The following is a 24,819-nucleotide window of genomic DNA, read 5'->3' as shown; positions in this document are numbered from 1 at the left end:
GTGTCTCGAGAGTGTAGTTGTGCCCTACAATACGGATTGAATAGAACTTCCTTCAACAGGTGTCTCGAGAGTGTAGTTGTGCCCTACAATACGGATTGAATAGAACTTCCTTCAACAGGTGTCTCGAGAGTGTAGTTGTGCCCTACAATACGGATTGAATAGAACTTCCTTCAACAGGTGTCTCGAGAGTGTAGTTGTGCCCTACAATACGGATTGAATAGAACTTCCTTCAACAGGTGTCTCGAGAGTGTAGTTGTGCCCTACAATACAGATTGAATAGAACTTCCTTTAACAGGTGTCTCGAGAGTGTAGTTGTGCCCTACCTTCAGAACTAGAAGTGTTCTTTTGAAAGACATCGGTCACAATGGAGGACGGAAGACAGGGACCACAAAGAAATGAATCAGGACCTATTGAAAACCAACTGTATTTTATTCCATAAATCAACACACAAAAATCATCTACAAAAGAGACCGAATTAAGTAACCAGTTACCATGAAATGTAATCTTTACCCCCCCAAAAAAGCTTTAAAATGCCACCTGCTCCAGTCACAGAAAAAACAACTTTTCACCATGACATCCTGACAGACCACAGACAGAAACACTCATGGGTACATTTCAAAGAGAATGGTAGGAAAACACACTGACCAAGGCACCCCATCTATATGTTAGGAAACTCATCTTTGGCTCCATTCTTGGTGCAGTTGGTCGACATTCATACTGACATTGGAAGGAGGGATGAAGGATGATAAGAGATGGACAGAGGCAAGAAAGCCAGAGGTCCCTCCTCTCTGACCTTCTCCCCCAATGGGTTTTGTGAAGACGACTAGGAGAGAGGAAGTGAGGAGTATGCTATTGAGATCTTCCCAGATATAGGAAGAGAGTAAGGAAGAACAGTTTCTAGAGAGGTATTCAGTAGGTGAGAAGGGAGAGTTCTTTAGATGGGAAAAGGACCTAGACATACATACACACAAACATTCACAACTCCCAGAAATGCATTGACAGCTGAGTAAGAGGTTGAAAGCCAAGCGACGACTTGCACTTTTGCATTGAAGCATTTATAGTCCTGCATAGTTCTTTAATGAAACTTACAAACTAAGGCGTTTTGTCATATTGAGTGTTTGAGTTGATAAGCGTTTTTTTTTTTTTTTTTTACAAAGTAAATGAATTACAATTTTAAAAAAAAGTTCAAGTAGGCTACAATCTGGCATCTTTGTCCCCTCTCTCACCCTCCAAGAGGAGTCTAGCTTTTACAGTTCAAGTTTTTCTCCAGAAAAGGTCCAGTGTGATTATACAGCACCAAAGACACACTGAGCAAGAGAGGGGAATACTCACTCTCTCAAACACACACAACAGAGAAAAGAGGGTATGCAATTTACACACACACAGCACAGACTGACCTGGAAAGAAAATACAATATATAATAATATATGTAGGTTGTGTACACACACACACACTCAATCTCACCGGCACACACATACCTCTAAATATTTTTTTTTTTATCCCTGTGTAAATTACAAATAATTTATCAATATCTATATTAGCTATACTACCTTAACCCTTAACAGTCAGTTGTGGGGAGCAGAGGAGACTTTAAAACATACAACTCAATGGACACACCATCTCACATCGGAGACAAGTTAACAACTACCTTTCTCAGACAGTCAAGACAACGACCAAAAAATTATATATACTCAAATCTGCTTTAGATGAGAATAAAAATATAAACAGACTTAAATTCAAATGAAATGACTTCGCTAACAGCGTATTCCCTCTCCTGGGTGGTTTTCATTACGGAACGGACACACTGGTAGCGTTTGCAGGCCGAGAGTACTTAGCACCTCTGAACAGAGTGCCAGCCGTAATTTGCAAACTGATTCTACATGTAGAATCGAGCGAAAATGTCAATCAGACCGTCATTGGCAGGGTGGTCTGTAAAACAGACCGCGCCGAACGACCGGATCCACATTCGTTGCAGTATGTGTTGGTACACAACACAGCAAAACGCTTTTTCGAAAACGAGTGTTCAGGCAGTCCGTCCTTGTTTCTGTATTAATTTCTATATGTTTGGAGCCTAATGAATACGACCCTGTCCTCATTCCACAGTGATAAAGGTCGGTCATGTAAACATGTTGACACGAAAAAAAATGTAAGGAAAAAAAGTTTCATTATCATTCACCCAAGGTCCATTTTATACCCATTAATAATAAAAATACAGTTAAATTAAATTCAGAAATCGTCATGGTGAGGGGGAATTGATTCTTCAGGTCCATATTGAGGGAAGAAGGCTCCACCCCCCTGTATTATTACATCATTGTGTCCATCTGTCCAATCAAAGTGATCCTAGTGGATGTCTCTGTCACGCTCTGTCCTCCGTCTCTATTGGTCAGTGGGACTTCCTCTTCGTGTCGCCACCCTGGCTTTGGTTCGCATCTGAGGAAGGGGGGTAAAATAATAATACATGAAGATGCAGAAACATACCCAACACACAGGGAGGGTATTATTCATCGACAGACAAGACACGTGCCTCTAGTGTTAACCTAGTCATGCAGATCACCACTAACACTGGAGCAGGCAGACAGGTTGGGAAAGAAGACTTTACAGCCAAACAGTGAGTGAGCGATATCAACATGACGCAGGGAATGACAACACAAGTGGAGGAAGGGAAGAGGAGGGAGGGAGGTAGAGGAGGAGGGAGGTAAGGGAGGAGCAGAGAAGTATGGGAGGAGGAGGTGTGAAGTTTACCTGAGAAAGCAAGCTGCAAGTGAGGAGGTAGAGCAGCCTGTGACCCTGACTGGAGACTCTTATACAGATCTGAGGAGAGATGGAGGGAGGGATGGAGAGACGAGAAGAAGAAAGAGCGAGGAGGTTAAAAAAACGGAAGAATGGAGAGGAGGAAGGAGGAGGAGAATAAAGGTGAGAAACGGTACATTAAAAGATAAAAGTAGAATTTAAGTAAAGCATTTAGTCATTGTTAGTTTAAAAAAAAAAAAAAAAAAAAAACCTGGATAACACTCGCCAGCCCAGCTTCCCTGCCCATCCACCGCTGCCCCTGGACACTGATTTCTTGGCTACATAGCTGACGCACGCTGGACTGTCCATTAATCACGGTACCCCATTCTGCTTGTTTGTTTATCTGTCGGCCCAGTTGCCTAGTCAACGCCATTTTACCTGCTGTTTGTTGTGCTAGCTGATTAGCCTCGCCTACTGTTTTTAGCTAGCTTTCCCAATTCAACACCTGTGATTACTGTATGCCTCGCTGTATGTCTCTCCCAAATGTCAATATGCCTTGTATACTGTTGTTCAGGTTAGTTATCATTGTTTTAGTTCACAATGGAGCCCCTAGATCCACTCTGCATACCCCTGTTACCTCCTTTGTCCCACCCCCACACATGCGGTGACCTCACCCATTACAACCAGCATGTCCAGAGATACAACCTCTCTCATCATCACCCAGTGCCTGGGCTTACCTCCGCTGTACCCGCACCCCACCATACCCCTGTCTGCGCATTATGCCCTGAATATATTCTACCATGCCCAGAAACCTGCTCCTCTTATCCTCTGCCCCCAACGCTCTAGGCGACCAGTTTTGATAGCCTTTAGCCGCACCCTCATACTACTCCTTCTCTGTTCCGCGGGTGATGTGGAGGTAAACCCAGGCCCTGCATGCCCCCAGGTACCCTCATTTGTTGACTTCTGTGATCGAAAAGTCTTGGTTTTATGCATGTCAACATCAGAAGCCTCCTCCCTAAGTGTGTTTTACTCACTGCTTTAGCACACTCTGCTAACCCTGATGTCCTTGCCGTGTCTGAATCCTGGCTCAGGAAGGCCACCAAAAATTCAGAGATTTCCATACCCAACTATAACATCTTCCGTCAAGATAGAACTGCCAAAGGGGGCGGAGTCGCAGTCTACTGCAGAGATAGCCTGCAAAGTAATGTCATACTTTCCAGGTCCATACCCAAACAGTTTGAACTACTAATTTTGAAAATTACTCTCTCCAGAAACAAGTCTATCACTGTTGCCGCCTGCTACCGACCCCCGTCAGCTCCCAGCTGCGCCCTGGACACCATTTGTGAATTGATCGCCCCCATCTAGCTTCAGAGTTTGTTCTGTTAGGTGACCTAAACTGGGATATGCTTAACACCCCGGCAGTCCTACAATCTAAGCTAGATGCCCTCAATCTCACTCAAATCATCAAGGAACCCACCAGGTACAACCCTAACTCTGTAAACAAGGGCACCCTCATAGACGTCATCCTGACCAACTGGCCCTCCAAATATACCTCCGCTGTCTTCAACCAGGATCTCAGCGATCACTGCCTCATCGCCTGTATCCGCCACGGAGCCGCAGTCAAACGACCACCCCTCATCACTGTCAAACGCTCCCTAAAACACTTCTGTGAGCAGGCCTTTCTAATCGACCTGGCCCGTGTATCCTGGAAGGACATTGACCTCATCCCGTCAGTTGAGGATGCCTGGTCATTCTTTAAAAGTAACTTCCTCACCATTTTAGATAAGCATGCTCCGTTCAAAAAATGCAGAACCAAGAACAGATACAGCCCTTGGTTCACTCCAGACCTGACTGCCCTCGACCAGCACAAAAACATCCTGTGGCGGACTGCAATAGCATCGAATAGCCCCGTGATATGCAACTGTTCAGGGAAGTCAGGAACCAATACACGCAGTCAGTCAGGAAAGCTAAGGCCAGCTTCTTCAGGCAGAAGTTTGCATCCTGTAGCTCCAACTCCAAAAGTTCTGGGACACTGTGAAGTCCATGGAGAACAAGAGTACCTCCTCCCAGCTGCCCACTGCACTGAGGCTAGGAAACACGGTCTCCACCGATAAATCCATGATTATCGAAAACTTCAATAAGCACTTCTCAACGGCTGGCCATGCCTTCTGCCTGGCTACTCCAACCTCGGCCAACAGCTCCGCCCCCCCGTAGTTCCTCACCCAAGCCTCTCCAGGTTCTCCTTTACCCAAATCCAGATAGCAGATGTTCTGAAAGAGCTGCAAAACCTGGACCCGTACAAATCAGCTGGGCTTGATAATCTGGACCCGCTATTTCTGAAACTATCTGCCGCCATTGTCGCAACCCCTATTACCAGCCTGTTCAACCTCTCTTTCATATCGTCTGAGATCCCCAAGGATTGAAAGCTGCCGCAGTCATCCCCCTCTTCAAAGGGGGAGACACCCTGGACCCAAACTGCTATAGACCTATATCCATCCTGCCCTGCCTATCTAAGGTCTTCGAAAGCCAAGTCAACAAACAGGTCACTGACCATCTCGAATCCCACCGTACCTTCTCCGCTGTGCAATCTGGTTTCCGAGCCGGTCACGGGTGCACCTCAGCCACACTCAAGGTACTAAATGATATCATAACCGCCATCGATAAAAGACAGTACTGTGCAGCCGTCTTCATCGACCTCGCCAAGGCTTTCGACTCTGTCAATCACCAAATTCTTATCGGCAGACTCAACAGCCTCGGTTTTCGGATGACTGCCTTGCCTGGTTCACCAATTACTTTGCAGACAGAGTTCAGTGTGTCAAATCGGAGGGCATGCTGTCCGGTCCTCTGGCAGTCTCTATGGGGTGCCACAGGGTTCAATTCTCGGGCCGACTCTTTTCTCTGTATATATCAATGATGTTGCTCTTGCTGCGGGCGATTCCCTGATCCACCTCTACGCAGACGACACCATTCTATATACTTTCGGCCCGTCATTGGACACTGTGCTATCCAACCTCCAAACGAGCTTCAATGCCATACAGCACTCCTTCCGTGGCCTCCAACTGCTCTTAAACGCGAGTAAAACCAAATGCATGCTTTTCAACCGATCGCTGCCTGCACCCGCATGCCCGACTAGCATCACCACCCTGGATGGTTCCAACCTTGAATATGTGGACATCTATAAGTACCTAGGTGTCTGGCTAGACTGCAAACTCTCCTTCCAGACTCACATCAAACATCTCCAATCAAAATCAAATCCAGAGTCGGCTTTCTATTCCGCAACAAAGCCTCCTTCACCCACGCTGCCAAGCTTACCCTAGTAAAACTGACTATCCTACCGATCCTCGACTTCGGCGATGTCATCTACAAAATGGCTTCCAACACTCTACTCAGCAAACTGGATGCAGTCTATCACAGTGCCATCCGTTTTGTCACTAAAGCACCTTATACCACCCACCACTGCGACTTGTATGCTCTAGTCGGCTGGCCCTCACTACATATTCGTCGCCAGACCCACTGGCTCCAGGTCATCTACAAGTCCATGCTAGGTAAAGCTCCGCCTTATCTCAGTTCACTGGTCACGATGGCAACACCCATCCGTAGCACGCGCTCCAGCAGGTGTATCTCACTGATCATCCCTAAAGCCAACACCTCATTTGGCCGCCTTTCGTTCCAGTACTCTGCTGCCTGTGACTGGAACGAATTGCAAAAATCGCTGAAGTTGGAGACTTTTATCTCCCTCACCAACTTCAAACATCAGCTATCCGAGCATCTAACCGATCGCTGCAGCTGTACATAGTCTATTGGTAAATAGCTCACCCTTTTTCACCTACCTCATTCCCATACTGTTTTTATACTGTTTTTATTTATTTACTTTTCTGCTCTTTTGCACACCAATATCTCTACCTGTACATGCCCATCTGATCATTTATCACTCCAGTGTTAATCTGCAAAATTGTATTATTCGCCTACCTCCTCATGCCTTTTGCACACATTGTATATAGACTGCCCATTTTTTTCTACTGTGTTATTGACTTGCTAATTGTTTACTCCATGTGTAACTCTGTGTTGTCTGTTCACACTGCTATGCTTTATCTTGGCCAGGTCGCAGTTGCAAATGAGAACTTGTTCTCAACTAGCCTACCTGGTTAAATAAAGGTGAAATAAAAAAATAAAAATAAAAAAAATCAGAAAGTGAAGGCAGATAAAAGGGGGATTAAAGAACACAGGAGTGAAGGAAGGAGAGGATGGATGGATGATGGATGGAAGGATGATGGACGGAGGGGGAGAAGGAGTGAGGGATTGGATGAGACAGACAGGCAGGGCAAGACTTACAGTAAGAAACCTGGAGCAGAGGCACATTAGAGCTGGTTATACTTCAGTATGGATCCACAGCACGCACACACACACACACTGCACACACACACACTGACCATGAATAACACAAACTAAGACTAGATGAATCTCAAGGGACCACAAACAAATCTAACTGCGGCTCCATATATTTTGCCATCTTAATAATCACTGATTTTCTTTGTCATTTGATCAAATTCATCCAATAAAATGTCATACTAATGAAGTAGTAAATTATTTTAAGACTTTACCACATCATGTTGTACAGTACAGACTTTTTCTGTGGTATTAAGAGCCCTAAAAGTTCTACTGAACCGTAAAGAACAGAGAGAACAAATGCTTTATTTTTGATCCTATACATTTGCATGCCCGGTGCTTTGAAAGATCAGTCTTGTGGAGCGACTGCCAGTTGGGCACCAGGTGCCAATTACTCACCCATTAAGTCGCTTTGTGAGAGGCTGTATCCTGAGTTGGCGCCCGTGCCCAGGCTGCTGACCCCCGGGGCTCCAGGAGGAGTGAAGTTGAGCAGCGAGGGGAACTGGAAGGGCAGCGAGACGGGGACCAGCCCCCCCAACATCCCAAAGCTAAGTGGCCCGCCCAGGAGGGGACTGCCAGCTGACACCTGGGGGGGAAGAGAAAGAGAGAGAGAGAAGGGATCAGGTGACATGTGAAGTGCCTGACACAATCTCTTCCCTTGGCCAACTTGGCCAAGTCTTTGCAGAACATATGCAAAACTCTAGCGAGACAAATGCAGTCAGTATCTAAAAGGTGCTTGATCCTGTTTTTCACTGTTCTTGACACTTTTTCTGGTCGCCTGTGATTGGCTGACTCACCTGCGTCAGGTGTGAGGTAACGGAGGGTGTGGCCATGGCTGACGTGGGCACCCGACTGCCTACAGCCTTGGATCCGCCCACGGCCCTCTGTCTCTGTCCGTGATTGGTCGAGACCGTGCCGGAGGGGGAGGGGCTGTTGTCCGGGCGACTGGTGACGGGCGACATGCGCATGGGGCTGCTGTTGGAGGTAGCGCTGCTCACGCTACTACTGCTAATGACAGACGGACCCTTCTGGCTCCCCGCGAAGCTATAACTGCCCTGGCCCGACTTCACCTGACACCCACCTTGGACACTAAATGGGGGGCGGAAACCGGCAGTCTTGGGGGACTGGTACTGGAGAGGGCTGGAGATCATTTGAGAGTGAGAGAGAAGGTTGGAAGAGGAGGAGGAAGGGGAGGAGATGGGAGGAGGGGTGGGGGCGGGGGGGCGAGGGGTGAGCTTGATGATTGGGGAGGAGTTGTTGCTGTGGGAGGACTTGGTGAGGGTTGCCTGCATGGGGGTGATGAAGTTGGACTGGTGGTGGGGCTTGGATTTTCCCTGGTGGTGGGACGGGGACTGGGAGGGTGAGGAGCCCACAGTGGAGGTGAGGTAGGAGGGTTGCTGGGGGCTCTTGGAGTTGAGCTGCTGGGGATGTGAGTGGGAGTTGGTGGCACGGGACTGAGGGGAGGAGGAGGGCATGTTGCTCATCATGGCACCCCCATTACTACTGCTGTTGGCTTTGACACTGCTCTTCCCCAGTCCTGGTATTGCCACCCCCATGCCCAGGGCGACCTTCTGATGGGGGGGCAGGAGCGGAGAGGCTGTGGGAGGGGGACGCTGCTTGGTGGGCGGGGAGGGGGACGACGGTGGGTGGAGCTTACTCCCTCCGGTCATGCCCCCTTGCCTGTGAGTGGAGGTCGCCATGCTGACATTGTGTCTCTGAGTCTGTCCCATAGAGCCTGCCCCTTTCATCACGCCGTACACTCCGTCGGCGCCACGAGACACCAACGTGGCCCCGCGAGCTGCATGCGAGCCGACGACGCCGTAGAAGTGGAGGGAGAGGTAGATAGTGTGGTCTTAATGTTGGCCATCGATGGCATCGTCACCGTCGTCGACGAGTTGGCGTTTATCTTGGAAAGAGAATGTGAGGTGAGTAGGGAAGACGAGGGGAGTAGTGAGGGGTGATGGAGGGGGAGGAGTTGGGGATCTGGAGAGGCGGGGGAGAGGGGGAGGTGAGGGTGAGGTCAGTGACGCTGCCGTGGGGACCCAGGCCCTTGGCGGCTTGGCTGAGGAAGGCGAGGGCGTGGGAGACGGAATCCAGGGAGGGGGCACGGAGATCCTCGTCCAGCGAGTCGGACAGGCAGATGGGCTCCGAGGGGGACGAGGAGGTCCCTCGGGCCTGGATGACGGAGGGGGTGGAGGGGACGTGGGGGAGAGAAGGGGTGGTGGCGGTGGGGAGATTAGGCCTCTGCTGGATCCATTGGCCCTCCTGGAACACAGGGAAAGGACAAAGGTTAGCATTAGCCCCGCATCAGAACACATGGCACCGCAAGTAATACCAAATAACCATCTTGTATCAAGTCAAATCAAATTTTATTTGTCACATACACATGGTTAGCAGATGTTAATGCGAGTGTAACGAAATGCTTGTGCTTCTAGTTCCGACAATGCAGTGATAACCAACAAGTAATCTAACTAACAATTCCAAAACTACTGTCTTATACACAGTGTAAGGGGATAAGGAATATGTACATAAGGATATATGAATGAGTGATGGTACAGAGCAGCATACAGTAGATGGTATCGAGTACAGTATATACATATGAGATGAGTGTGTAGACAAAGTAAACAAAGTGGCATAGTTAAAGTGGCTAGTGATACATGTATTACATAGGGATGCAGTCGATGATGTAGAGTACAGTATATACATATGCATATGAGATGAATAATGTAGGGTAAGTAACATTATATAAGGTAGCATTGTTTAAAGTGGCTAGTGATATATTTACATCGTTTCCCATTATTAAAATGGCTGGAGTTGGGTCAGTGTCAATGACAGTGTGTTGGCAGCAGCCACTCAATGTTAGTGGTGGCTGTTTAACAGTCTGATGGCCTTGAGATAGAAGCTGTTTTTCAGTCTCTCGGTCCCAGCTTTGATGCACCTGTACTGACCTCGCCTTCTGGATGATAGCGGGGTGAACAGGCAGTGGTTCGGGTGGTTGATGTCCTTGATGATCTTTATGGCCTTCCTGTAACAACGGGTGGTGTAGGTGTCCTGGAGGGCAGGTAGTTTGCCCCGGTGATGCGTTGTGCAGTCCTCACTACCCTCTGGAGAGCCTTACGGTTGAGGGCGGAGCAGTTGCCGTACCAGGCGGTGATACAGCCCGCCAGGATGCTCTCGATTGTGCATCTGTAGAAGTTTGTGAGTGCTTTTGGTGACAAGCCGAATTTCTTCAGCCTCCTGAGGTTGAATAGGCGCTGCTGCACCTTCTTCACGACGCTGTCAGTGTGAGTGGACCAATTCAGTTTGTCTGTGATGTGTATGTCGAGGAACTTAAAACTAGCTAACCTCTCCACTACTGTTCCATCGATGTGGATAGGGGGGTGTTCCCTCTGCTGTTTCCTGAAGTCCACAATCATCTCCTTAGTTTTGTTGACGTTGAGTGTGAGGTTATTTTCCTGACACCACACTCCGAGGGCCCTCACCTCCTCCCTGTAGGCCGTCTCGCCGTTGTTGGTAATCAAGCCTACCACTGTTGTGTCGTCCGCAAACTTGATGATTGAGTTGGAGGCGTGCGTGGCCACGCAGTCGTGGGTGAACAGGGAGTACAGGAGAGGGCTCAGAACGCACCCTTGTGGGGCCCCCGTGTTGAGGATCAGCGGGGAGGAGATGTTGTTGTCTACCCTCACCACCTGGGGGCGGCCCGTCAGGAAGTCCTTTCCTCTTTTGACCTCACCCTCTCACCTTCCCCCTACTCACAAGGCAGGCAATACGCTCGACCTCATCTTTACTAGATGCTGTTCTTCCACTAACCTCATTGCAACTCCCCTCCAAGTCTCCGACCACTACCTTGTATCCTTTTCCCTCTCGCTCTCATCCAACACTTCCCACACTGCCCCTACTCGGGATGGTATCGCGCCGTCCCAACCTTCGCTCTCTCTCCCCCGCTACTCTCTCCTCTTCCATCCTATCATCTCTTCCCTCTGCTCAAACCTTCTCCAACCTATCTCCTGATTCTGCCTCCTCAACCCTCCTCTCCTCCCTTTCTGCATCCTTTGACTCTCTATGTCCCCTATCTTCCAGGCCGGCTCGGTCCTCCCCTCCCGCTCCGTGGCTCGACGACTCATTGCGAGCTCACAGAACAGGGCTCCGGGCAGCCGAGCGGAAATGGAGGAAAATCCCGCCTCCCCGCGGACCTGGCATCCTTTCGCTCCCTCCTCTCTACATTTTCCTCCTCTGTCTCTGCTGCTAAAGCCACTTTCTACCACTCTAAATTCCAAGCATCTGCCTCTAACCCTAGGAAGCTCTTTGCCACCTTCTCCTCCCTCCTGAATCCTCCCCCTCCTCCTCTCTGCAGATGCAACCATTTGAAAAGAAGGTCGGGACATCCGATCCTCGTTTGCTAAGTCAAACGACACCGCTGGTTCTGCTCCACTGCCCTACCCTGTGCTCTGACCTCTTTCTCCCCTCTCTCCAGATGAAATCCGCGTCTTGGGACGGCCGGCCGCCCAACAACCTGCCCGTCGACCCTATCCCCTCCTCTCTTCTCCAGACCATTTCCGGAGACCTTCCTACCTCACCTCGCTCATCAACTCATCCCTGACCGCTGGACGCCCCTTCCGTCTTCAAGAGAGCGAGAGTTGCACCCCTTCTGAAAAAACCTACACTCGATCCCTCCGATGTCAACAACTACAGACCAGTATCCCTTCTTTCTTTTCTCTCCAAAACTCTTGAACGTGCCGTCCTTGGCCAGCTCTCCCGCTATCTCTCTCAGAATTACCTTCTTGATCCAAATCAGTCAGGTTTCAAGACTAGTCATTCAACTGAGACTGCTCTTCTCTGTATCACGGAGGCGCTCCGTACTGCTAAAGCTAACTCTCTCTCCTCTGCTCTCATCCTTCTAGACCTATCGGCTGCCTTCGATACTGTGAACCATCAGATCCTCCTCTCCACCCTCTCCCAGTTGGGCATCTCCGGAGCCCACGCTTGGATTGCGTCCTACCTGACAGGTCGCTCCTACCAGGTGGCGTGGCGAGAATCTGTCTCCTCACCACGCGCTCTCACCACTGGTGTCCCCCAGGGCTCTGTTCTAGGCCCTCTCCTATTCTCGCTATACACCAAGTCACTTGGCTCTGTCATAACCTCACATGGTCTCTCCTATCATTGCTATGCAGACGACACACAATTAATCTTCTCCTTTCCCCCTTCTGATGACCAGGTGGGAATCGCATCTCTGCATGTCTGGCAGACATATCAGTGTGGATGACGGATCACCACCTCAAGCTGAACCTCGGCAAGACGGAGCTGCTCTTCCTCCCGGGGAAGGACTGCCCGTTCCATGAATCACGTTTGACAACTCCATTGTGTCCTCCTCCCAGAGCGCTAAGAACCTTGGTGTGATCCTGGACAACACCCTGTCGTTCTCAACTAACATCAAGGCGGTGTCCCGTTCCTGTAGGTTCATGCTCTACAACATCCGCAGAGTACGACCCTGCCTCACACAGGAAGCGGCGCAGGTCCTAATCCAGGCACTTGTCATCTCCCGTCTGGATTACTGCAACTCGCTGTTGGCTGGGCTCCCTGCCTGTGCCATTAAACCCCTACAACTCATCCAGAATGCCGCAGCCCGTCTGGTGTTCAACCTTCCCAAGTTCTCTCTCACGTCACCCCGCTCCTCCGCTCTCTCCACTGGCTTCCAGTTGAAGCTCGCATCCGCTACAAGACCATGGTGCTTGCCTACGGAGCTGTGAGGGGAACGGCACCTCAGTACCTCCAGGCTCTGATCAGGCCCTACACCCAAACAAGGGCACTGCGTTCATCCACCTCTGGCCTGCTCGCCTCCCTACCACTGAGGAAGTACAGTTCCCGCTCAGCCCAGTCAAAACTGTTCGCTGCTCTGGCTCCCCAATGGTGGAACACACTCCCTCATGACGCCAGGACAGCGGAGTCAATCACCACCTTCCGGAGACACCTGAAACCCCACCTCTTTAAGGAATACCTAGGATAGGATAAAGTAATCCTTCTCCCCCCCCTTAAAAGATTTAGATGCACTATTGTAAAGTGGCTGTTCCACTGGATGTCATAAGGTGAATGCACCAATTTGTAAGTCGCTCTGGATAAGAGCGTCTGCTAAATGACTTAAATGTAATGTAAATGTAAGTCCAGTACCCAGTTGCACAGGGCGGGGTCGAGACCCAGGGTCTCGAGCTTGATGACGAGCTTGGAGGGTACTATGGTGTTGAATGCCGAGCCTGTAGTCGATGAACAGCATTCTCACATAGGTATTCCTCTTGTCCAGGTGGGTTAGGGCAGTGTGCAGTGTGGTTGAGATTGCATCGTCTGTGGACCTATTTGGGCGGTAAGCAAATTGGAGTGGGTCTAGGGTGTCAGGTAGGGTGGAGGTGATATGGTCCTTAACTAGTCTCTCAAAGCACTTCATGATGACGGAAGTGAGTGCTACGGGGCGGTAGTCGTTTAGCTCAGTTACCTTAGCTTTCTTGGGAACAGGAACAATGGTGTCCCTCTTGAAGCATGTGGGAACAGCAGACTGGTATAGGGATTGATTGAATATGTCCGTAAACACACCGGCCAGCTGCTCTGAGGGCGCGGCTGGGGATGCCGTCTGGGCCTGCAGCCTTGCGAGGGTTAACACGTTTAAATGTCTTACTCACCTTGGCTGCAGTGAAGGAGAGACCGCATGTTTTCGTTGCAGGCCGTGTCAGTGGCACTGTATTGTCCTCAAAGCGGGCAAAAAAGTTATTTAGTCTGCCTGGGAGCAAGACATCCTGGTCCGTGACTGGGCTGGGTTTCTTCTTGTAGTCCGTGATTGACTGTAGACCCTGCCACATGCCTCTTGTGTCTGAGCCATTGAATTGAGATTCCACTTTGTCTCTGTACTGACGCTTAGCTTGTTTAATAGCCTTGCGGAGGGAATAGCTGCATTGTTTATATTCGGACATGTTACCAGTCACCTTGCCCTGATTAAAAGCAGTGGTTCGCTTTCAGTTTCACGCGAATGCTGCCATCAATCCACGGTTTCTGGTTTGGGAATGTTTTTATCGTTGCTATGGGAACGACATCTTCGACGCACGTTCTAATGAACTCGCACACCGAATCAGCGTATTCGTCAATATTTCCATCTGACGCAATACGAAACATGTCCCAGTCCACGTGATGGAAGCAGTCTGACCAGCGTTGGACAGACCTCAGCGTGGGAGCCTCTTGTTTTAATTTCTGCCTGTAGGCAGGGATCAGCAAAATGGAGTCGTGGTCAGCTTTCCCAAAGGGGGCGGGGCAGGGCCTTATATGCGTCGTGAAGTTAGAGTAACAATGATCCAAGGTTTTACCACCCCTGGTTGCGCAATCGATATGCTGATAAAATTTAGGGAGTCTTGTTTTCAGATTAGCTTTGTTAAAATCCCCAGCTACAATGAATGCAGCCTCCGGATAAATGGTTTCCAGTTTGCAAAGAGTTAAATAAAGTTCGTTCAGAGCCATCGAACCTAGAAAAGGTTAGTTGAGAGTGAAGAGATTTCACTGACCTTTGCTTTAGCCCTGGGGGTGGGGACCATCCTTTTCTTGGCCCTGGACAGAGAAACCAATGGTGTGTTAAGTTAACATCTGCACAGGAATGCTAATCCATCTGTCAATAAATCATCTGTTTATTCAGATATTCTGTACATCTTCTATCCATATAGTCTATACATCCCATCACATACTGTGTGTGTGTGTGTGTGTGTGTGTGTGTGTGTGTGTGTGTGTGTGTGTGTGTGTGTGTGTGTGTGTGTGTGTGTGTGTGTGTGTGTGTGTGTGTGTTTCTATATTGTTTTTTCCCCTCATCAATCTACCCCATTTTCACAAAGCAAAAACAGGGAAACGGAAATAACGTTTACATAAGTATTCAGAACCTTTACTCAGTACTTTGTTGAAGCACCTTTGGCAGCGATTACAGCCTCGTGTCTTCTTGGGTATAACACTAGAAGCTTGGCACACCTGTATTTAGGGAGCTCCCATTCTTCTCTGCGCATCCTTTTCGAAGGTGAACCTTCGCCCCAGTTTGAGGTCCTCAGCGCTCTGGAGCAGGTTTTCATCAAGGATCTCTTTGCTCCGTTCATCTTTCCCTTGATCCTGACTAGTCTCCCAGTTCCTGCCGCTTAAAAATATTCCCACAGCATGATGCTGCCACCACCAGGCTTCACCGTAGGGAAGGTGCCAGGTTTCCCCCAGACGTGATACTTGGCATTCAGGCCAAAGAATTCAATACTTCTTTCATCAGACCAGAGAATCGTGTTTCTCATGGTCTGAGAGTCTTTAGGTGCCTTCTGGCAAGCTCCAAGCGGGTGGTCATGTGACTTTTACTGAGGCGTGGCTTCCGTCTGGCCACTCTACCATAAAGGCCTGATTGTTGGAGTGCTGCAGAGATGGTTGTCCTTCCAGAAGGTTCTGCCATCTCCATAGAGGAAGGAACACCTCCCCGACCAAGGTCCTTTCCCCCTGACTGCTCAGTTTGGCCGGGCGGCCAGCCCTAGGAAGAAACTTGGTGGTTCCAAACTTCTTCCATTGAAGAATGATGGAGGCCACCGTGTTCTTGGGGACCTTCAATGCTGCAGACATTTTTTGGTACCCTTCTCCAGATCTGCGCCTCGACAAAATCCTGTCTCGGAGCTCTACGGACAATTCCTTAGACCTCAACGCTTGGTTTTTGCTCTGACATGAAGTGTCAACTTTGCCTTTCCAAATCATGTCTAATTAATAGAATTTACCACAGGTGGACTCCAACCAAGTTGTAGAAAGATCAAAGATAATCAATGGAAACAGGATGCACCTGAGCTCAATTTCAAGTCTCATAGCAAAGGGTCTGAATACTTATGTAAATAAGGTATTTCTGCTATTTTTAATAAATTTGCTAAAATTTCTAAAAACCTGTTTAGGCTTTGTCATTATGGGGTAATGTGTGTAGATTGATGAGGAAAAACATGTATTTCATCAATTTTAGAATAAGGCTGGAACGTAACAAAAGTCAAGGGGTCTGAATACTTTCCGAAGGCACTGTATATTTATACTACGGACTCCGACATTACTCGTCCTAATATTTCTAAATCCCATTATTTTACTTTTTAGATTAGTGTGTATTGTTGTGCACCGTTAGATATTACTGCACTGTTGGAGCTGGGAACACGAGCATTTCGCTCCGCCCGCAGATGTTAATATGTGTATGCGACCAATAATATTTAACTTGATCTGTCAATCAGGCATATATACAATAAAAAGGTATAATTACCATTATAACGTCAACTTATTTATAAGGTCCAACTACAGTGGAGATAACTTACATGTTGACAGTGAGGTGACTGTGTACAACACGGCTCTCCTTGAACAGCATCCTGGCCTGCATCCAGCCCTTCGGCCACAGTGGTTTGACCTCGTTCTCCATGAAGGCCTTGAGGTAATCCTCCACGGAGAGAGAGCACTGAGATGACTCCAGTTCATAGCAGCTCAACTTCACACGGACCAGGTTACACAGCAGCGACCTACACACCAACACAGACACACACACACACACAAAGAAAGCTTACTAATCTTTTATATTTTCAAATCAGCCATTTTCTCTATGACTTTGCTCGAGAATTTCACTTTAGTGTCTAGGCCGGATTACTGTAAAAGCACTTTGTGACAACTGACAAATAAATAAGATTTGATTGAGGGCAGTGGATGGGCCATTACCTGAGCTTGTCGTCCCAGACAAACTTCTTCCGTGGGCCCATCATCCTCTTCCCCGGCTTCCCCTCGTCCTCTTCCTCTGATCCATTCTTCTCTCCCTCTCCGGGTTGCTGCCTGCTAGGGTCCAACACACACACACCTCAGAACCAACATATTCTACCAACCTCAATATATTCCCGCAGAGGCAGAGACGCATATAAATGAAAGCATAAATGAACACAGGCAGAGTACAGCACTAAAAATAACCTAACAACCATTATGGATTAGCGATATGGCATTACAGTATACCAGGGGTACTCAACTATTTAAGAAGGTCCGGTCATACAAATTACCTACAGTGGGGCAAAAAAGTATTACATCAGCCACCAATCGTGCAAGTTCTCCCACTTAAAAAGATGAGAGAGGCCTGTAATTTTCATCATAGGTACACTTCAACTATGACAGACAAATTTAGAAAAAAATCCTGAAAATCACATTGTAGGATTTGTAATGAATTTATTTGCAAATTATGGTGGAAAATAAGTATTTGGTCAATAACAAAAGTGTATCTCAATACTTTGTTATATACCCTTTGTTGGCAATGACAGAGGCCAAACGTTTTCTGTAAGTCTTCACAAGGTTTTCACACACTGTTGCTGGTATTCTGGCCCATTCTTCCAAGCAGATCTACTCTAGAGCAGTGATGTTTTGGGGCTGTTGCTGGGCCACACAGACTTTCAACTCCCTCCAAAGATGTTCTATGGGGTTGAGATCTGGAGACTGGCTAGGCCACTCCAGGACCTTGAAATGCTTCTTACGAAGCCACTCCTTCGTTGACCGGGCGGTGTGTTTGGGATAATTGTCATGCTGAAAGACCCAGCCACGTTTCATCTTCAATGCCCTTGCTGATGGAAGGAGGTTTTCACTCAAAATCTCACGGTACATGGCCCCATTCATTCTTTCCTTTACACGGATCAGTCGTCCTGGTCCCTTTGCAGAAAAACAGCTCCAAAGCATGATGTTTCCACCCCCATGCTTCACAGTAGGTATGGTGTTCTTTGGATGCAACTCAGCATTCTTTGTCCTCCAAACACGACGAGTTGAGTTTTTACCAAAAAGTTCTATTTTGGTTTCATCTGACCATATGACATTCTCCCAATCTTCTTCTGGATCATCCAAATGCTCTCTAGCAAACTTCAGACGGGCCTGGACATATACTGGCTTAAGCAGGGGGACACGTCTGGCACTGCAGGATTTGAGTCCCTGGCGGCGTAGTGTGTTACTGATGGTAGGTTTTGTTACTTTGGTCCCAGCTCTCTGCGGGTCATTCACTAGGTCCCCCCGTGTGGTTCTGGGATTTTTGCCCACCGTTCTTGTGATCATTTTGACCCCACGGGGTGAGAACTTGCGTGGAGCCCCAGATCAAGGGAGATTATCAGTGGTCTTGTATGTCTTCCATTTCCTAATAATTGCTCCCACAGTTGATTTCTTCAAAACAAGCTGCTTACATATTGCAGATTCAGTCTTCCCAGCCTGGTGCAGGTCTACAATTTTGTTTCTGGTGTCCTTTGACAGCTCTTTGGTCTTGGCCATAGTGGAGTTTGGAGTGTGACTGTTTGAGGTTGTGGACAGGTATCTTTTATACTGATAACAAGTTCAAAGAGGTGCCATTAATACAGGTAACGAGTGGAGGACAGAGGAGCCTCTTAAAGAAGAAGTTACAGGTCTGTGAGAGCCAGAAATCTTGCTTGTTTGTAGGTGACCAAATACTTATTTTCCACCATAATTTGCAAATAAATTCATTAAAAATCCTACAATGTGATTTTCTGGATTTTTTTCCTCATTTTGTATGTCATAGTTGAAGTGTACCTATGATGAAAATTACAGGCCTCTCATCTTTTTAAGTGGTAGAACTTGCACAATTGGTGGCTGACTAAATACCTTTTTGCCCCACTGTAGGTGGCAAAAGTCAGGATGAATTTAGTCATTTATTGGTGTAGTAACAAACCCCCTTCCAACAACTACAAACTGTTCAAATTGTTCACATGCTTCTTGTTGGAGATTTCTTTTGCCGTTTTAAAGCTAATTTCCTGCACTTCTACACATTTTACCATATGATACCTGAGTGAATGACTCAACAAAATCAAATGGGGGCCCGCTGGGGGTCGAGGCCCCTGGGCGTACCCATATACCTAACATGGGCTATTTGATCAACTGGACATTTCTGACAGGTACTAAATCAAAATGGCTCTCTGTCAGGGGATGACAAACTGCCCAATGCAATACCAAATGTAAAGTCGGGAGCCGCGGTCCGTATTGACCCCCTTCTGGGTCCACATCCGGACCGCGGTCCGCCTGTTGAGTTTGGCTGCAGTACACTATGGAGTATTGTAGTCTTCTTACTTGGCAGCCTTGACCATGCAGTCCAAGTTGTATCGTTGGATCTGCTCGGGCATCACACTGCACACAGCCAGCTTCAGCTTCAACAGGGGCGTACGCAGACGGTCGTCCTGGATGTTGAGGCTAAGCTTCTTGAGGCGTTTGAGCAGGGCCTCCTTATTGCAGGGCACAAAGGCCTCCAGGTGAGAATACACCTCCCCACGGAGCCCCATCGGCTGCTCCTGCACCTGCAGCTCAATACTGGGGGAGGAGAGAGTGGAGGGAAGGGAGAGGAGCGACAGAGGGAAGTAACAGGAGTGAGAGAAAGGGGGGATGGAGAGAGAAAGATGGTAAGCAAAGAAAAGGGATAAAGGAGACACGACAAAGAATAAAACGATTTGAGCGAGAGAGAAGGATGTTGGGAGGAATGTGGAACAGAGTGGAGGTGAAAAAGACAGGGAAAGAGGTGAACAATCGACTCCAATATCAGCAGTATGACACATTCAGGGTGGAGATGGAGAGAGATGTACAACGTGTCAAAAGAATGACAAACTCACTCCAGTAGGATGTTATTCATATCCAGGGTGAAGAATTTCTTCCTTCCCTCTTGATCAAACTGACGAGAGGCCTGTGAAGAAAGGCGGTTGGTGAGCATACTGTCTTCCATGGAAAGATGCACAAAAGCAAAAATAAGCCTTCCATGTCAGTTTTCAAAATGGCTGCATCGTCATCTTGCCAGTTTTTGCTCATCCTTGATTTGTCACTCTCTCTTTCTTCTCTCTCCCTTTTGGCCACCAGTTGTCTGTTGCTAGTCTACCTTTCCTTCATGTGTTTTGCTCTCATCCGCTCTTCCTTTCTGCTCTGCTCCTCTCTAACCTCTCTGCATTTTTATCAGCCTGTCAAGAAATGCATTACAAATCGTCCAAGAACTGAAACACTATTTTAAGTGATATCGTCATGGTTTAAGAAAATGGCTGCCACACATTTCAACTGTACAAACTTCCAGGAAGTTACTCAACAATTAAATCGAGGGATGATCACATAAACATTAAATAACCAAAAAATAAAAAATAAAAAAAGCCTCATCAGTAAGACTCATCAGTGAGACCTACCGCCCGTAGGTCCTCGATGCGCTTTATGAGGGGAGCAGGCAGGCCGTCAGGGAGCAGAGGTGGGTGTAGGAGACCCCCTGAAACCCCCAGCCCCCTCCCTAACCCGCCCCCACTAGGCTTCGGCCCTGAAACTCCAATTCCCATCAGACCATTCTCTCTCCCGGGCGTGGCCACGTGCGGATTAGTCGAGCTGTCCAGAAGGCTGAAGTCCAGGTCACCCAAAAGATCCTGAAGCTCCTTCTCATTTGCCGAGCCCAGCAGTGACATCATGGCGGGGTCCGCCGTGAGCTCGGCCAACGAGACGTCGTTGTTAGCCGCGTTAGCGTGCAGGTGGGAGTTAGCCAGCAGGTGGTTGGCTCGCGGGGCGTTGGTCACGGAGCTACCCATGCCGGGATGCGGCACGGTGGGGTTCATCTTCCTCATCTCCTGCTTCTCCCGGGTGAAGCGGCGCAACATGGCTGCCAAGCACAACGAGTCCTTCATCAGCTTCTTCCTCTTCTTCTTCTCTGGCCGGTGGATGTTCATCAGAGACGACACTCTGGGTCAGAAAGACAAGAGAGAGGGGTGAAGAGGGGAAAGAGAGCGAAGAGAAAAGGAAGAAAAAGAAAGGAGAGAGAAAATATTGAGGGACTTTCTGATGTGTAATCTCAAAGACAAGAAACCTATAAGCAAGGCAATGTCTTGTCAATATGATACAAGGGAAAAAACAGTCTCGTAATATCTGCTGGTCTATTTCTGGGAATAGGTGTATTTATGGCAGCGGAGTGATCAGCCTATCAGAGCGTAGCTAATGGAGCCTTTGTTAAGGACACTTGGCCTGTCACACAAGCCCACGAGCCATTCAGGGAGAGCATCACATTGTATCATGTCATAGCCAGACATATCTGTACATGGGTAGGAATGAACAAAAATATTGTTGAATTTGTCTATTGTATTCTATGCTGAAGTGCACACATTTCAATTTCAGTACACATTCGGTAGGGTTTGACGCGGGGAGGTATAAAAACTGAATCAAAAACCATTACAAGACATTTTGAGGAATGGTTCTTGCAATGTGCTCAGTTCTATTTGAGAAATATGCATAGAACCACAATGTCCCCTTAGATGATTTGCTCTTACAGCAAGAACAAAATCATCCGAATTATTCAACAACCATTCTATCTGAAATTGTAATCTGTGAAGGTACAGACATGTCTGACAGGCACAAGAAGCAGCGATTTATCCATCCCATTATCCTATCATCTCACCCTGGTTTGGGCACTCTGTTCTTCCGGGGTTTCTTCTCCTCCAAATTGTTTCCTTCTTTCCTCCTTCGTCTCTTGATCACTTGCTCCTCGCCATCCTTCAGCTCCTGCTACCACCAGAAGGCACAGACACAACTCATGAAAAACCAAAACCAGTTGGATAAACACAAATAAAGCAGGTTTGTCATACTCCTATCAGGGATGGGGTCAATTATTCTCATCAATTCAGTAAGTAAACAAAAATTCATGGATTTTCTCAATGATTTTGAATGAATTAGAATTTCTGTTTACTTCCTGAATTGATATCACTGAAATGGAATTGACCCCAGCTGACTAATATAGTGTAATTTCACTGTATACAATACATCATGGCAGTATCCCACCCTTACTCTGGGTTTGACATCCTTGCCCCCATCCTCTCCCTCGGACTCGGAAGCAGCTCTGAACTGCAGCGTGCCCGTGTTGATGTAGAACCCTCCCAGCTTGGTCGTCAGGGAGGCCGGGACCAGCTCGTCATACTGTCACACAAAACAAAATGGCAGCCGTTACATTCATAGCACACAGGAGAGAGCATAGACGCAGAACACAGAGTAACTTCAATGAGTCTCTGACAAAAAAAACAAAAAAAACATGTCACTGTGGTGGATGTAGGTTAGTATTTATGGGGTGAGGTTGATTGCTTGTGCAAATTGGTGCTGTGGTTGATTGACAGTCTTAAGCACGCTCCAAACAGGAAGCAAAACTCCAGAGAGGAGTTTGCCAGAATCGAGCAGATTCCTGTTTTCTCCACCTATAATACAGCCTAACATGCATTCTCCACATGAAGGGGTATAGAAGGTAAAAATAAAGGGATACTTACAGCCTCTGAGTTGTCAATGAAAGGGTCGGTCTCGTCGTAGCCGAAGCCGATGTCAATCAGATCCTGCATCCTATCCTTCCTCTTCCTCTTTCCTGGTGCATTCTCATTGCCCTGTGTCACAGGCGATACATACTTTCACATCTACATACTGTATAACCAGTAGTCATAAACGAGAAAAACATGGCTTATAACCAGATATAACAGGCTTAAAACTTGGTACAACTAACTATTAACCAGATAAAAACAAGTCAAACTAATCTTAAAACGTGTATCTTATAAGTGGAGTTATTAGAGCACAAGGTTTTACCACGGCTCCAAAAAATAACATACATATTTGTTCTCAAACTTCTTGGCCAGGGCCTCCACCTGCAGTCGTTCTCTCTCGTCATTGTTGAAAGGGTCGCTAGGGTCAAGGGCAGGAGGCAGGATAAAAGGAGTTGGAGTCTGAGTCGGGGCTGGAGAAGGAGTGATCTTTTTTGCCTAGAAGGGGGGTGAAGAAAAGTGTACTGTAAAATAAATGGACTTACCCACAATAAACAAACAACGACCAAATAATATTGTGTTGTTATTGTACCGGATGTAAAGCATATTGTCATGCAATCATATAGCCCAAATAGCATTGGTGAGGACGCATTTATATTTACAGCTGGTTTATAAAGTAGTATCACTTGTACAAGTTTGAGAACAATGTATTATATATTCAGCATAATCGCTATGCAAATATGTAACATAAAAGCGTAAACTACTGTACCATGCAATGATGTCTGTACACACCACCGAGTGTCTTGGTAACACAATACACCGATATTTTCACAACTCCATTTAGGCTACATCCTTGTACTTTCAAACCTACTCCATATATTCAGCACTGACTGATCTTCAATATGTCACCCATAGGAGGCTAAACTCAACTGTACTGGGGCACTTATTCTACGTGCCATATTAATGGCTGTATGACTGGTGTAAACTAACAAGAGAGTTGGCAAGTTAACAAGAACAGGAAACAGGTAACGCCAGACAACCTTTATCACTGCATGTGCATTAGGCGTGCCTACAACTGTAATCTTGACGTGCCGTTCGAGTTGAGTACCAAGTGATTTGAGTGAATGGCTTCATGAATGGCTGAGTTAGGGTCTTTTGTGTGAAGTCCGTGACTAGTAATTTCCTCCCACCGACCACGCTATTCCGTGGAAAGACAAGATACACCCACTTTCATATCCTATCTTATAACAAGTCCCCACTAACCAAGTTAATAAAATCAACTGGTGTTGATCCATGTCTTTCTTGGCCAAACAGGAGTCATACCTGGATGTTTTGGATGAGTTCGCTGTAGTTAAACTCGGCCGACGATTGATCGCTGGGCTCAGACAGAGATAGGTTCAACCGCACGGTAATCCGTTTTCCTTCAGCGTTGTCCTTGTCACTACTAGTTTTGCCGAAAAGCCCACCGCCACCATCTGCCCCGGACGCTTTCGTGTCGCCCTCACATTCCGCATCCAAGTCGATGTCGGCCTCGTCATCCTCCAACCGGCGTTTCCTAGTCTCCGTGGCTGATCCAGCAGCGAAGGCCGAGAGGGTGACAAATTGTACTTTTCTCGGTTCGGCCATTTGGATGTGCTGCCTGTCTGAACCTCGCTTCGGACAGACAGCGACAGCGCGAGCTACTTCGTGAAACTACTTCAAATTGGCAAATTGAAGGGGTTTGCGCGAAAATGCAATGGCTATTTAGTGGCTAATAAGATGTAAGGGGGTCATCCGCAAAATTCGAATTGAATTTCAGGGGATGAGATGGTCGGGGAAAAGTTGTTTTTTCGGTAGCTACTTGCATCCTCAATTGCTATGGGATCGAGATATTCAAGGTGGCCATCTTGGATTTCAGGAGTAAATAAAATATCAGAGAGAGGTCACTGGGCCTGCGCGCACAGACAAAACGGAAGGAGCGTGAGCGAGGGCGGTTATCATGGCCAATCACCGCATTCGCCCCCATTTTAATCCCACCCCTATCACAACAGGCGATAATAAGAACATCTGAAGATGGCACTAGTATTATGACCTTAACGGAGATGTCTTTTGTGAAAGGACATTTTATCAGATCATGTCTCCAGAATAATTTATGCATTTTGCTCACTAATATAGAAAATGGATGGCATCTGTTTTGATGCCATTCTTATGTCATCCATTCAGTCCTGAAATGCTGAATTGTGCGTTTTTCCACAATGACCTAGCTACACTCACAGTAAATCCCAAAAGGAACCAAACAAGCCAGTTGGGTGGCTCTGTGAGTTACCTATGACGCAACACAAGCAAACATTGGTGGACACCTGTTGAAATTGATGGGTTTTGTGTTCAGTTATTTTGTAGACAATGCTTCCTTTAATTTAGATGAGGACGAAGCTGATTAGCAATAGGGCAT

At 47.5% G+C, this 24,819-nt stretch overlaps 1 protein-coding gene across 1 annotated transcript; it reads right to left on the bottom strand.

Moving 5' to 3' along the window:
• Positions 1-410: 410 nt before the first annotated feature.
• On the bottom strand, positions 411-24,438 carry LOC118389409 (ubinuclein-2-like). Its single transcript, XM_052490155.1, has 16 exons — positions 23,712-24,438; positions 22,737-22,886; positions 22,407-22,517; positions 21,931-22,065; positions 21,551-21,654; positions 20,304-20,841; positions 19,749-19,819; positions 19,216-19,452; positions 16,837-16,950; positions 16,446-16,643; positions 14,655-14,697; positions 9,057-9,381; positions 7,914-8,968; positions 7,516-7,702; positions 2,743-2,811; positions 411-2,430 (listed from the first exon to the last, which is right to left on the bottom strand). Exons 1-16 carry the CDS (start codon positions 24,012-24,014, stop codon positions 2,384-2,386), a joined length of 3,687 nt encoding a protein of 1,228 aa, XP_052346115.1. The 5' UTR covers positions 24,015-24,438; the 3' UTR covers positions 411-2,383.
• Between the last annotated feature and the right edge of the window lie 381 nt (positions 24,439-24,819).

Source organism: Oncorhynchus keta, chromosome 32 (genome assembly GCF_023373465.1).
Source record: "Oncorhynchus keta strain PuntledgeMale-10-30-2019 chromosome 32, Oket_V2, whole genome shotgun sequence".
Taxonomy (NCBI): domain Eukaryota; kingdom Metazoa; phylum Chordata; class Actinopteri; order Salmoniformes; family Salmonidae; genus Oncorhynchus; species Oncorhynchus keta.
Note: the sequence above shows the minus strand (reverse complement) of the source record. Positions and strands in the feature narration are given on the sequence as shown.

Bases quoted from the DNA above. Each gene is read 5' to 3' on its own strand.
- LOC118389409 (XM_052490155.1), bottom strand. From the start codon at position 24,014: ATGGCCGAACCGAGAAAAGTACAATTTGTCACCCTCTCGGCCTTCGCT. The intron at 16,951-19,215 runs GTAAGAAGACTA...GTTGGACCCTAG, and splicing joins TGCATGGTCAAGGCTGCCAA to CAGGCAGCAACCCGGAGAGG. The intron at 16,644-16,836 runs GTAATGGCCCAT...GTTGGTGTGTAG, and splicing joins GTCTGGGACGACAAGCTCAG to GTCGCTGCTGTGTAACCTGG.